The 15,318-nt window shown below is 47.4% G+C and overlaps 1 protein-coding gene across 1 annotated transcript in view; it reads left to right on the top strand.

The window, feature by feature from the left end:
* Window positions 1-15,318, top strand: part of BAHCC1 (BAH domain and coiled-coil containing 1) — a 281,988-nt gene that overhangs the window by 264,095 nt on the left and 2,575 nt on the right. Inside the window, 5 exon segments of the mRNA XM_030206874.1 lie at window positions 732-807; window positions 3,969-4,077; window positions 12,354-12,473; window positions 13,273-13,446; window positions 13,846-14,954. Coding sequence (XP_030062734.1) covers window positions 732-807; window positions 3,969-4,077; window positions 12,354-12,473; window positions 13,273-13,446; window positions 13,846-14,954 — 1,588 coding nt within the window.

Here is a 15,318-nt window from a genome sequence, read left to right as displayed (position 1 = left end):
TCCCCAGACTCCCCCAGTGATCACTAACCCCCTCCCACCACAAAAAAAGAAATTTAAAAACTTTTTTTGACAGCCTGTATGCGAGTCTCAAATGTCATACCCAGCTCCCTGACAGCAGTATGCAGGTCCCTTGAAGCAGTTTTTAGTGGGTGCAGTGGACGTCAGGCAGGCGGACCCAGGCCCATCCCCCCCTACCTGTTCCACTTGTGCTGGTTAATGTTGAGCCCTCCAAAACCCCCCACAACCCACTGTACCCACATGTAGGTGCCCCCCTGCACCCCTTAGGGCTATGGTAATGGTGTAGACTTGTGGGCAGTGGGTTTTGGGGGGGATTTGGGGAGCTCAGCACACAAGGGAAGGGTGCTATGCACCTAGGAACTATTTTAATTTTTTTTTTAATTTGTAAATTGCCCCCTAGGTGCCCAGTTGGGGTCCTGGCATGTGAGGGGGACCAGTGCACTACGAATCCTGGCCCCTCCCACGATCCAATACCTTGGATTTGTTCGTTTTTGAGCTGGGCACCTTCGGTTTCCATTATCGCTGAAAACCGATAGCGCCCAGCTCAAAAACGCCCAAATCCTAGGCATTTTCCCCGCACAACCCATATTATTGAAAAAAAGATGGGCGCCCATCTTTTTTCGAAAATACGGTTTGTCCCGCCCCTTCGCATGGCCGCCCACGGAGATGCCCCTCTGTGTCTCAGTGCTGTCATAATCTCATGTCTCTTTCAGCTACAGCGTTGTGATCGAGGGAGAAAGAGGAAATCGGCAAAGGATCTACTCACTGGAACAATTGTTGCAGGAAGCGGTAAGTTGGAGGTACCTTAGTAGAAAGTTCTGCATTTGAACTGTCCCTCAGCAGAGACCAAGGCAGGGAAAAAGCACTTTTCAGGCCCGGTACTAGATGGAGAGCAGGGCAGAGGAGGAAAAGCTGGGGCTTCACTAAGGTGTCCACAGAATTTCACCGGAATAGAAGCAGACACGTAAACATACAGATAACCCCACCACCACCACCACACACAGACACACATACACCAAGACATTTTCTTCCATTTCTGTCTTCCTGGCTGAATTTTGTAGTCCTGCCGTTGCTGCAGAGCGAGTCAGATTTTCAGGATATTCGCAATGAACGTGCATGAAATAGGATGCACGGGGCAGGGCTGGGCACCACTATTTTGAGAGGCGGGACTAGGATCATGTCCCTTCTCCAAAGGTACGAGGGGTTTGTGGGGGGGCAACCGCTAGGCCACTAGGGTAATAGGGGGGGTTCCTTGACAGGGGTCTCACTGGACCACCAGGGGTTTGCATTTGTCGCGGGTCCAGGAGTCCAGCGGACCCCCGGGGCCTTACCCACTGGGGGGGGGGGGTTCAGGGGTCCATTGGACTCCCAGGCTATGTGTTTTACCCTTGCCTGGGCATTTGGGGGGAGGAGGAAGAGGGAGGACAGATGACCAATAAGGCTGGGCACTGCTTCTTCCTTCTTAACCCTAAAGCCAGCTCCAAGCTGGTGTGGGATTAAGGCGGTAGGAACGCCTGAGCATGAGGGGGGAATATGAAATGAGCTCATTTGAATATCATTTAAATGAACTTTGCAGTGTTCCTTGGCATGCTCATCACCTGCGCTAGAGACCGCTGAGTATTCTGCGCAGGTAAATGCAGGCGCTAGTGGCCTGTGGCGCCCGCATTTACCTTTGATCATCTCCCTGTCAATGCTTTTCCCCTAATCCTGTGGCTTCAACAGGGGTCATTGGCAGGACAACCAGATGGCTGCGGCTCATTAAAGATGGGCGGTCCCAGGCCTGGTTTTGCACCATTGCATGCAGGGATTTGTAGTTCTGCTTTTCATAGAAAATCGTTGGAAAAATCAGAACTACAAATCCCTGCATGCAGTGGGGCAAAACCAGGCCCGGATAAGCCAGTCCTTGATGACCTGGAGCTATCCAGTATCCCTATTCTGTAGGCCAACTCTAGTTTTCAAACTTCTACCCTCACACAATCAGGCCCTTGCTGACAGGTGGTAGAGGGGGAATCAGATCTTTCCTCAGTCTCCCCCTTCCCCCCCCCCCCCCCCCCCCCCCCCAGCCATATTAAAATCACCTAATCTGATTGGTAATCCCAAAGTTCAGCCCGGCTCCAGCATTTTCCTGGTATGTGGGGCATTGTTCCCTTTAAGCTGAGCAGGAGTCCTCCAACTGCGTTTCGGCCAGTAGGGGATGGCGCTTCAATATTGTGTTTTCGATTGCTAAGGACAGGGGCAGGTTCTCTGGAGACCTGCAGAACTTGCCTGTCCATTATTACATAAGTACATAAGTAATGCCACACTGGGAAAAGACCAAGGGTCCGTCGAGCCCAGCAATCCTGTCCATGACAGCGGCCAATCCAGGTCAAGGGCACCTGGCAAGCTTCCCAAACATACAAACATTCTATACATGTTATTCCCGGAATTGTGGATTTTTCCCAAGTCCTTTAGGAAACCGTCTAACCCCTTTTAAAACTCTGCCAAGCTAACCGCCTTTACCACATTCTCCGGCAACGAATTCCAGAGTTTAATTATGCGTTGGGTGAAGAAAGATTTTCTCCGATTTGTTTTAAATTTACTACACTGTAGTTTCATCGCACGCCCCCTAGTCCTAGTATTTTTGGAAAACGTGAACAGACGCTTCACATCCACCCGTTCCACTCCACTCATTATTTTATATACCTCTATCATGTCTCCCCTCAGCCATCTCTTCTCCAAGCTGAATAGCCCTAGCCTCCTTAGTCTTTCTTCATAGAGAGGTCGTCCCATCCCCGCTATCACTTTAGTCGCCCTTCGCTGCACCTTTTCCAATTCTACTATATCTTTCTTGAGATGCGGCGACCAGAATTGAACACAATACTCAAGGTGCGGTCGCACCATGGAGCGAAAAAGTGATAGTGAAACCGCACCCCCCCCCCCCCCCCCACTGGCAGCACTGGATCTGGAGGACTCCTGCTCAGCTCAGAGGGAACAGTGATGTGGGGTCTTCCAGCAGGCACCAGTGGCGTAGCCACAGGTGGGCCTGGATGGGCCAGGGCCCACCCAATTAGGGCTCAGGCCCACCCAACAGTAGCACACATTTAGCGGTAGCTGGTGGGGATCCCAAGCTCCGCCAGCTGAAGACTTCCACCTGATGGTAACGAAAATGCTGCTCTTCATGATACCGCACTTCCATGTTAGTTTTCAGCGCATGCCAAGGTGGAAAAGAAGCGTTTTCCTGCCGGCTGAGATTTTATTTTGGTGGTGGTTGGGTTGGTGGGGGGGAGAACACTCGGGTGCCCACCCAAAATCTGTTTTCTGGCTACGCCCCTGGCAGGCACACCATTCAGCCCTTGCCCACAGCTTCTCTGTGTGCCATTCTTTTGACTGAATTATCAGCGGATTCTGCGTCGTGGTCAGTGGGATCCATGATGTCTGGCTTGATAATCTTAGATTGATCTCAGACACTGTTCACTGGTGCATCTCTGGTAACCTACACTGGCTTAGCTTGGACCTCCGGATGTTGGGGCACTCTTGCACCCCAAGATCATCCAGCCACGCTCTTATGTCCTCTGTGGGGGGGGGGGGGAGGATTAATTTTCCCTAGGCAGAAAAAGCTGACAGAGTTCTCTGTCTTCCTGATTTTGAGGGAAGAGGGAAAGAAAAAAATGGCATTTTATTAAACACAGCCTGGAAAAGCAAATGTCTACCTTTTAATGGGCGTTTGCAATAATGTTTGTAATTATGCTTTTGCTCTGCATTTTTGCTTTGTTAGTTTTTTGTACACTGCTTTGTTTTAGGCGATACAGAAATTTTGGAAAATAAATAAATAGAAACTTCTTCAGATAAAACGTGATTAAAGTTACTCTGTGAGTGTCTGCAAAATATGAACGTCAAGTGTAAGACACCTGACAACACAACGTTCCACAGAGCTGCTGATGGGCTTTATTTAATCTTCCTCTTGTTGTCAGGTTCATGACATCACACCCAAGACCACCTGTTGCCTCCAGCCTGGTACCAGAGTCTGTGCCTACTGGAGTGAGAAATCTCGCTGTCTGTACCCTGGGAATGTTGTGAGAGGTAAGACTGGGAATGTGAGGAAAGGCTGAAGAGGTTAGGGCTGAGGGGGGATGTGATTGAGGCCTACAAAATCCTGAGTGGTGTAGAACGGGTAAAAATGAATCTTTTTTTTTTTTATTTCTCAAATCTTTATTGCAAAAATAAAACAAATACATAGTGAAAAGAACCGAAACATCAAGATAGCCGATAGCCAACATCCTAACAAATCGATTTTTTTCTCTTTCAAAAAATGCAAAGCCTAGGGGACACTCACAGAAGGTACATGGAAACACATCTATATAACAATTGGTCACTCTGCTTCCATGGATAGCTGGCTGGCTGGGTTCGCGTAACAGCATGCAAATGAGCTGACGTCAGCTCGCCTCTAGCGTTCCCTTCCCTCTCAGTGTTCTGCCCTCGCGGAAAGATGAAATGACGTCAGAGGAGGGCGGGACACTGAGAGGGAAGGCTGGAGGCGATGCGAGCCGAGCCTGCCGCTGCTGCGACCTGAGGTAACATGAACGGCTTAAAGGCAGGGCGGCAGGAAGGAAAGAGGGCAGGGGAGAGGAGGGGAGAATTACTGGACATGGATGGGAGGGGAGAGGAGGGGAAGGGATTGAAGAATCGCTGGACATGGATGGAATGGGAGGGCAGGGCAGAGGAGAATCGCTGGGTATGGATGGGATGGGAGGGCAGGGAAGGGCAGAGGAGAATCACTGGACATGGATGGGAGGGCAGAGAAGAATCGCTGGACATGGATGGGATGGGAGGGCAGAGGAGAATCGCTGGACATGGATGGGAGGGGAGAGGAGGGGAAGGGAGGGGAGAATAGCTGGACATGGATGGAATGGGAGGGCAGAGGAGAATCGCTGGATATGGATGGGATGGGAGGGCAGGGAAGGGAAGGGCAGAGGAGAATCGCTGGACATGGATGGGAGGACAGGGCAGAGGAGAATCGCTGGACATGGATGGGAGGGGAGGGCAGGGCAGAGGAGAATGGCTGGACATGGATTGGATGGGAGGGGAGAATCGTGGGACATGGATGGGAGGGGAGAGCAGGGCAGAGGAGAATCGCTGGACATGGATTGGAGGGGAGAATCGCTGGACATGGATGGGAGGGCAGGGCAGAGGAGAATTGCTGGACATGGATTGGATGGGAGGGGAGAATCGCGGGACATGGATGGGAGGGGAGAGCAGGGCAGAGGAGAATCGCTGGACATGGATGGGAGGGGAGAATCGCTGGACATGGAGGGGAGGGCAGGGGAGAGAGGAGAAATCGCTTAGACGAGAGCTTTCCTAGGGCACGTTTCATTTTTCACGAAACGGGCTTTGTTGCTTGTCTAAAACAAATAGGAGGAAATATCTTTTCACTGAACAAATTGTTAAGCTCTGGAACTCGTTGCCAGAGGATGTGGTTTCAGCAGTTGGCGTATCTGGGTTTGTGCATGAATGTTGCAGATTATGGAGTCAATGCACTCAAATGCCCACTAAAGAGCCCTCTTAGCACATTCACTGTTAAAAAATCAAATGAACCTGCATATTAAAATGGCACTAATGAACTGCAGTATTCCTAAATTTGTGTGTGAGGACATTAAAAATGTAACGCTATTGCAAATACTACTGTTTGTGAAATCAAAGTGTAGCTTGGATTGATTATTTCCTTATTTTCTCAGGTCTGATAGTTCACTCGTGGCCAGTAAAGACCCAACATTGGGTTTCAAACCACAATAAACAATACAAAGTCTTACAACACATCAGGGCTGCTGAGAGGGGGCGGCAGGGGAGACAAAATTCCCCAGGCCCAGCCTCCAAGGGGGGGGGGGGGGTGTGGTGCCAACAATCTTGCTTCTTCCGGGTCTATCTCTCCTGCTCCTGCGTACGTGCAGAGACCCAGATGATTGCATTAACGTGATATCTCGTTAATGCAATCATCTGGGTTGCTGCACGCACACAGGAGCAGAAAAGGAGACGACAGACAGAGTGGCTGACTCACACAGGGGGCGGGCAGGGGTGGCAGCTCGAAAATATGGGGGCACCTTGAATATAGTGGGGTGGGCGTGGCAGCCCAGGTGAGGGGGTGTGGTGCCCCAGGTGGGGGCGTGGCGGCCCAGGTAGGGGAGGCAGTGGCGGCGGTGATGGTGACGGTCCTGCCCCGGGCTCGGCTGTGTCTCTCGGCAGCCCTGCAACACACTAAAACAACCCCTCTGCGTAAACAGCTAAAATAACGGCTTACTAGTGGATTGAAAATCAGAGTGGTCAGCACAGGGGGTTTCCTCCTTCCAGCCCACCATCAATTTTTATCATATGATATGTACCACCTTACTCAAACAAGACTTCAACCCAAAGCAATGTACCTTAAACAGAAGAATGCAATAATCAAATACACCATAATACATGATTCCTCAATGTATTACAACAAAACAGAAAAATAAGCCCTAAAATATTTGTTTGCTATAATATCTACTGATGTTGTTGTTGACCTTATGTTGGTGAACGATCTTTTTTTTTTGGGGGGGGGAACAGAGTGTTTAATGCTGGCTGACCCTTATTTAAATAACACCAGCTCTTCTGCCTCCATCCTTCAGTCTCCAGCTCAGGCCCCCTCTTCCCCATCAAGAACCCCTATCACATCTCCTGCCTTGAAGGGGTGGGGGTGGGGGGTTCATCCAGAAAGATAAGTATTTATGCTGGATGGAGTCTGGAGGGACTCTGTCCACCAAGGGGGTGAGGGGTGTCTTCAGGTAGTCTAGGTGCTCAGATGTTATCAGGATGGAGGCCCATGATGGTGTGGTGGGGATCAATTGTTGATGGTGCCATGGGAGGGTCAAATCTTGATGGAAGGTTGGAGGAGGCCAGTGAGAAGGGGGGATTTTCACAGGTAGTATTCTTGTAATAAATATAATACCTGGTACAGGGTATTAAGTGGTAATTTTTTGGTAAACAGCAGCTGCAGGGGAAAACCAGGCTGTGTCCCTCATCTCTTATTTCTTCAGTTATGTATATGATAATTTTATCAGGGCCGTTATTCAGACCGTTGAGCCCGGACGTTTCCAGTGACTGGCATTGAATATCCAGTTTATTTTTTGCCAGGTTAAAGATACCCAGCTAAGTCGATGTTCAGACATAACCGGTTATCGTTAAACCAGCCAAAGGTATCCCATGTTTTCACGCGGCCAAATATAGCCACTAAATCTGCTTTAAAATCAGCGGATAGCCAGTTATAAAGGGCGATATAACCGGCTACCTGCTAGCCACTAACCGGGATATTCAGCAAGGGATAGCCAGTTATGCCCCCTCTGAATATGAGCAGATAGCCGGTTAAGCTCTATTTAACCGGTCAGCAGCTGTTCTGACCATTTAAATAGCGCTGAATTTTGGGAGATCAGGTTCCCAAATAGCTTAGCATGAATGCAGGGCTGTTCGTGCACATGCTTCTAAATATGTGGTCTGTCTATAGATATGTATGTATATATGAACTGCATACATGTTGCATGTGCACATATGAGACGTATGTTGAAGGGTGCATGTGTATGAGATGTATGTGTGTGAGGGTGTGTATATGGGTCTGTGTGTGCATAAGATATGTATGTATATATGAACTGCATACATGTTGCATGTGTATATATGAGGTGCATGTGCATTAGATGGTATGTGTGTATGTGAGTGTGTATATATTTATTTATTTATTATCTCATTTGTACCCCACAGTTTCCCAACAATGTCAGGCTCAATGTGGCTTACAATGCACCACAGAGGCAAGTGCCAATGTAGCAAAATGAAACTAATACAGCAAATCTACAAGTGATAATGGGGAAGAATAGGAATGAATGGGGATAGAGGGCAAGCTGGTAGGGAAGGGAATATGTCCAAATTTCTTAGGTTGGCATGCGTCCAGCAGTGGAGTCACTGGGAGAGCCAGCAGGGTAGGCATTTCTGAATAACAAGGTCTTCAGTGATTTCCGGAATGTTGGATGATCTGCAATGGTTCTGATGGACCTTGGTAAAGAGTTCCAAAACTGAGTCCCAAGGAAAGAGAAGGAGGTAGCGTACGCAGTTTTGTACTTGACTCCAGTGCAGTTCGGATAGTGGAGGGGTAAGATACGAGCAGGCAAGACGGGACGCATTCCGGAGCGGTAAGGAGATGAGATCTATCATGTAGCCAGGTACTTCGCCGTAAAGTATTTGGTGTACTAGAGAGCAAAGTTTGAAGGTGATACGTTCTGTGACAGGGAGCCATATATGTGTGTGTCTGTGAGCATAAGATATATATGTATATATGAAATGCATACATGTTGCCATGTGCACATATGAGACGTATGTTGAAGGGTGCATGTGTATGAGATGTATGTGTGTGAAGGTGTGTATATGGGTCTGTGGGTGCATAAGATATGTATGTATATATGAACTGCATACATGTTGCATGTGTATATATGAGGTGTATGTGCATTAGATGGTATGTGTGTATGTGAGTGTGTATATATTTATTTATTTATTATCTCATTTGTACCCCACAGTTTTCCAACAATGTCAGGCTCAATGTGGCTTACAATGCACCACAGAGGCAAGTGCCAATGTAGCAAAATGAAACTAATACAGCAAATCTACAAGTGATAATGGGGAAGAATAGGAATGAATGGGGATAGAGGGCAAGCTGGTAGGGAAGGGAATATGTCCAAATTTCTTAGGTTGGCATGCGTCCAGCAGTGGAGTCACTGGGAGAGCCAGCAGGGTAGGCATTTCTGAATAACAAGGTCTTCAGTGATTTCCGGAATGTTGGATGATCTGCAATGGTTCTGATGGACCTTGGTAAAGAGTTCCAAAACTGAGTCCCAAGGAAACAGAAGGAGGTAGCGTACGCAGTTTTGTACTTGACTCCAGTGCAGTTCGGATAGTGGAGGGGTAAGATACGAGCGGGCAAGACGGGACGCATTCCGGAGCGGTAAGGAGATGAGATCTATCATGTAGCCAGGTACTTCGCCGTAAAGTATTTGGTGTACTAGAGAGCAAAGTTTGAAGGTGATATGTTCTGTGACAGGGAGCCATATACTGTATGTGTGTGTCTGTGAGCATAAGATATATATGTATATATGAAATGCATACATGTTGCATGTGCACATATGAGACGTATGTTGAAGGGTGCATGTGTATGAGATGTATGTGTATGAGGTTGTGTATATGGGTCTGTGTGTGCATAAGATATATATGTACATATGAACTGCATACATGTTGCATGAGCACATACATGGAAACAGGATGCTGGGCTTGATGGATCTTTGGTCTGTCCCAGTATGGCAACACTTACATTGTTATGTTCTTATGTATGTTGAAGTGTGCATGTGTGTGAGGTGTGTGTCTCTATCTGTGTGTGCATAAGGTATGTATGTATATATGAAGTGCATGGATTTTGCATGTGCATGTATGAGACGAATGTTGAAGTGTGCATGTATATGAGATGTTTTTGTGAGTGTGCATAAGATATAAATGTACATATTAAGTGCATGTATGTGTATGAGATGTGTACATGTGTGTTGTACCTTTTCAGATGAGGATGTTGGATTCAGGGCTCAACAGATATTGGTAATAGGGAAGTAGGAGGGTGGGAGTTGGGAGCAGAGGAGATGAGAACTATCTGTTAGGAGAGAAAGGGGGGGTGGGAAGCAGCCTGGGGGAGGGAGCGCTAGTGGGCGAGGAGCGCTGGGACCCAAGGTCGAATGTGATCAGGGAGCCCTGTCTCTCCATCAATCTAAGTCAGATTCTGCAAAGCTTTGCCCCCTTTTCCTCCCTCTCTCCTCTCTTGTTGAGACAAGTATTACAATTTGCAGCGGGACCCCTGGGTGAGATAAGCAGAGGCACAATGCAGGAATGAACAGGCTGAACAACCATGCCCCTCCCCCATGCCTACAAGGCTCTTGCTTGATTTGAAGGGATCTGCTGAACAGAAAATCCAGGGATCTGGTAGAAGAGGAGACCAGACCCCCTTTGCACACTCAGTGGACTCCTCCAGTTACAGCCTTTTCATTTGTTTTCTCTGCATACTTGGGAGATTTCATAAGTTCAGCACATAGGACAACATTTTACATGTTCTGAGCTTAAAATCAGGCTCCTTTCATGCAGTATTGGTACCAGTTCTACAACTGGGGTAGAAAAGAGGACAATTGCCCTGGGCCCCCAAACCCACCGCAAGTTAAAGGAGGCATAGGCTGAAGTCCAGCATTTTGGGCCCCGTCCCCAATTTCTGCCATAGATGGTCTAACACCAGGTCCCGACAACTGGGCATCTCCATGTAGGAGCCTGGTTGGGTTTATAGGACTCTAGCTTGTTCTAGTATTGGCCCACCTGTCCTGTGCATGTCCACAGTTACAGCAGCCATAGAGCTGGCATAAATTCGGACAGCTAAATGTGGCAGGAATGCGTGTAATAAGGAAGTGAAGGCCCTGCTTGCAAATATGCTCTATGGAAGTGTAGAGTAGTGAGTAATGTGGATATATGCATACATGTTTCCAAAAATGCGTGCACACATGGGATGCGTAAATTCAGCACCTAGATTATTGATTTACCCTTTAAATATGTAGGAACTCTTGGGGGTGGGGGAGAGAATGGACAGAGCAGGGTGAGATCAGCACTTACCTATGTATTTCATAGTACGTACACACTTGTACCAATTTCTAGCAGCTCATCCACACCCTGCGTTACTCCTGCTGCAGAGCAGATGTGCAGGAGTTGTGGGTTGGCCCATTTATAAAGGCAAGAGATATTTAATGCACTGCTATTTGTGACAGGGCAGTGACAGCCGTGTGCTCTCACACTGTGATCTGCCTTTAAGCTTTCCTGCAGGGCATTCGAAATTGGGTGCCAAATCCACTTGGAAAGGGTAGATGATCACCCGTCCCATTTTGCATGAGACGTCTAGCTTTGAAATGGGGTGTCCAAGTTGGGAGTATCGCAGTCTCCTGACTAATTTGCAAAAGGCTTGCAGAAGAACGTAGAGCCTTTTGTGAAATCCATGTGTCGTTCTCTAAAGGCATTGTCTGAAGGCAGGTGTTCGAAAAAAGAAGCACATCACTGGGGTTTTTTTTTTCTGTGTACTGGTGCCAGTCTTTACACTACTAATGATGTTTCCTGTTGTCTTTCTATAATTACAAACTGGATGAATTCTCATTATTTGAAATTGAACAGAGATAAAACTAAATTTCTTTTCATGGAAACTAAACATAATCGAGGTTTGATATCAGATCTGACAATATATGGGGAATGTTTCATTTTAGACCAAGCTATTAAAATTTTAGCTATTAATGTGGATAATAAACTTTCCATGGAGCCATGGGCCCTGTGTACTATCAGCGTTATAGGCGTGTTAACATTTTTAATGCACGTTAACCAAGTATGTGCCTACAATATCCCTATAGGCATCTACGTGGTTAACGCACCTGCTAAGTATAGGCACGCTGAAAACACTAACGCACCTTAGTAAACAGGGCCCAAAGTCATTCATCAAAAGTTCGTTTCATATTATGAGAAAGTTACAAGCTTACATACATGCAGCCACTCTAAAATGACTTCCCGTCTATTTGCTTGCAGTTCTGAACCCATGACAAACTTTTTTTTTCTGTGGGTGCAGGTTTTATACTGATTAGGAGCTGCCAAGGGGGTCAGCTTCCCGAGCGGGAGATTTAGGGCCTGCCGATAGCTCTGCCCCAACCCGCAGATAGCTCCGCCCCAACCTACCCATACCTCCGCCCATAGCTCCGCCCAGAACCACCACAGTTCTGCCCTGGCACAGCCTCCCTTTCCAGCGACAGCAGGATACACCTTGTAAAACATTATTTCCTGCTGCTGCGAGACCTGCGGCAGCAGGAGATGACGTTTAAGTGGAAACGGAGCTGTTCAGCGGGAGATCCCAGCACTCCGACGGGAGGTGACTTGCAAAAACGGGAGACTTGGCAGGTCTGAAACAGAGACCCAATGTCTGTGAGGAAAGTGTACCCAGAAGGACACACATTACTCCATAGTTGCATAGGGGCATTTTTCAGGCCAAAGGAAAAGGGAACGTTTGTGGCTACCATTTTACCTGTGAATTTTCAGAGGGAATATTTTCTTGGCAATAGTTTGCACACATTTTCAGAAATTCAGCAGTATGCACGTAAGAGCAGAGTATGACCCAACTCTGCCCAGGAAAGCTGATCTTCTTTGTAGGGGCACGAATACATATTTTATGCATGTAAATCTTTCTGCAGCTGTCAAGTTTGGCCTTCGAGTAGTGTAAGGATTTAGTGTCGTCTCCTTTCTTCGTAACCCAGGTTCCTCAAGTGATGAAGAAGAAGACCTGGACTCAGTGGTGGTGGAGTTTGATGATGGAGACACTGGACGAATCTCTCTACCCAACATTCGTCTACTGCCGGCAGACTTTAAGATCCAGTGTGAGTCTGTGGTTTCTCCTCGCTGCCTCTTCTGTCAACTTGTTCCAATAAATAAACAGTTATTTAAACATCTTAGGTGATGGGGGGCGGTGGGGGGGGGAGAGGGTTGGTAAAATCCAGTTGTATCATAGAGTGAGATGGAGTCTCTCTCATTGTAGTTCACGTTTCACTTTTATTTGATATATTACCTTTTACTAGACATCTAACTACAATAATCATAAGAAAAGGTGGAATAAATAGACAGTGGGGAAGGGAGAAGAATGAAGTGGGTGAGGGGTAAAGGTCAAGACAAGAGGAAGTAAACCTTTACATCATCATACATTTAATAACGGTTAACACAGTAGAAAGTGTGGGGGGGGGAGAGAGGGGGCTTAAAAGCAGAACCACCCCCCTTTCTCTCCCACCACACTTACTGCCGACTTGGGTTTCTTTAGAGCTTGATGCAAGAATCATTTGATCTGTCAGTCCTTCCTTCTTACTTCAGTACCATAAGCCCCGTCTGTTTTCGGACTTATCCCTATCACTAGGGGCCCCTGTGTAATTACCCTACATCCTCTTGATTTCTTTTACTGTCTTTGCATCCACCGCCTCCACTAGGAGACCATTTCATGCATTAACTACCGTTTCCGTGAAGACATTCTACCCCCTCCAAACTTATAGCAAGACCCCTTGTTCTAGAACTTTCTTCTCTTTCTACATAAGAGTCTGATTGCTGTTTATGGTGAGTGAGGGACTGGTTCCTGCACATTCTGTCCATCAATGTCTTCGGCCTGCTTGTAATAGCTCTTCCTGGTTACAGGTACTGAACCCTCTCCAGCACTACTGGTGTCGAGCAGTAGCCGGCGCACTAAGAGGTCTTCCAGCAGCATCTCTCAGCCCAGTGACACATCTCAGAACCTGGGTTCTGAAACCATGGATGGTCCAGAGCAAGAGAAGGGTACAGGAAAGAAGGCGTCTGGGAAAGAGAAAGCTGGTACGTGAGGGTAGTGGTCATGCTGACATTGTACAAGTCTCATGTTTGGTTGAAATATTCTTTTTCTACAGAAGAGATGCAGCGAGACTCCTTTCCTTGTCAGGGTGTATTGTTTTTTCTGTTTTGGAGGGGGGGAGGATTTTTGTGAAGGAAGACAAGTGAGAAGGAGTGATCATCAGCCCTGTAGTTAAATAGGGATAGGAAGTTGCAATTCAACTAATTTTAACATTTAGAAATTGAATGACTCCGCCACTCTAGATTTGCAATTGCCCTGGTTATAGAAGTCAAAGTAAGGTTGTGCAGAAGAAAGCCACCAGATTTCTGGAGACTGGTCCATGTCTTATTGGGGTTGCCATTTTAATTATGTATGGACGTTTTCCCTTGTTTCTGTTTTGGCAGGTAAAACTGATGTTTTGAATGCCAGTGCCAAGTTGTCTTCTACAGACCAGATTCTGGGGAGACACAGCAACAGCCTCCTGAGTTGGTCCACGGTGGCCCAAAGCAAGCGTAAGGTGGCCAGCAAAAACACCACCTTGAACCTCTTCCAGTTCAATGGAAGTGCCAAGAAGATCAAGACCAAGGAAGCCATGTTTCCCATGCAGAATCTGGCTGCACCAATTTTTGGAAACAGCTTTGGGGTTGACTCGTTCAGTAGCATTGCTAACTCCTATTCATCCTTTGGAAGCAGCTCCTGTCTGGTGCCTGCCCAAAAACAACGGACAAAAAAGGGAGACAAACTGGAAGCAGAGATTGGAAAGGGAGGGCGAAAAAAAGCAGGGAATGAATTTCTTGTCAAGTTGGACCATGAAGGGGTCATGTCACCCAAAACTAAAAATGGCAAAGCCCTCCTGATGTATGATAAGAATTTTGGGCTGAAGATGGAAAGATCTTCACATGGTCACAGCTACCCCCACCCCTCCCTTCTTGGGAAGGACAAAAAAGGAAGGGCACATGTGCATGACCTGCCACTGGGCTTGGCAGTACGCAAATACTCCGGGCAATCAGGGTATCCCATGAACTGCGACAGTGATTGCCACAGCTCCTTCTCAGACATGGATGAGGAGGAGGAGGAGGAGGCTGAAGCTGGCCTGAGGGGGAGAATCCCTTCCAGGTACATGGCCAGGCTCTCTGTCTCTTCCTCCTCATCAGGGTCTTCCACTTCTTCAAGCTCTGGTTCAGTCTCCACCTCCAGCTTATGTTCCTCAGACAATGAAGACTCTTCATACAGTTCTGATGATGAGGACTCCACACTCCTCCTTCAGACCTGTCTTACACACCCTGTCCCCACTCTGCTGGCCCAGTCAGAGGCTTTGCACACCAAGAACAGTGTCCCCCAGCGCTGCTTTATTGCCAAAGCCACAGCAGTAGGAAGCAAGAGCAAGGTGAAGAGGAAAGAAGGCCTAAGCTTCTCCAAAGCCAAGAGGCTTCCATCGGTGGAAAATCGACCAAAGATATCTGCCTTCCTGCCTGCTAGACAGCTCTGGAAATGGTCTGGGAACCCAACTCAGGTATTACTGATTATCTCAGGTGTGGGAGGAGGGGGGAAGAGTTCTTACTATATGATGTGCAATGAGGACATTAATGGACCAGAGGATATGTACTCACTGTAGTTTATAGTTTATTAAGATTTGCTATACCGTCGTCACTAACTTGCAGCTCTAGGCAGGTTATAGTAGTCTAAAAAACATTAGAAGAGGAAAGGAACTACAATAATATTTGATAGGAAAGAATATCAGTCGTACCAAAATGTTTTGAAAATGGGAACAAAGGCAGGTGGTACAAGATGGGGGTATATAGGCAAATAATGCAAGAGGGGGGAAGGGAGGCAGGTAGAATCAGGGTAGGGGAATCTACGGGGTAACAGCGGCCAAC

Source organism: Microcaecilia unicolor, chromosome 6 (genome assembly GCF_901765095.1).
Source record: "Microcaecilia unicolor chromosome 6, aMicUni1.1, whole genome shotgun sequence".
NCBI classification, from domain to species: Eukaryota; Metazoa; Chordata; class Amphibia; order Gymnophiona; family Siphonopidae; genus Microcaecilia; species Microcaecilia unicolor.
This window is presented reverse-complemented; position numbering and strand designations above follow the sequence as displayed.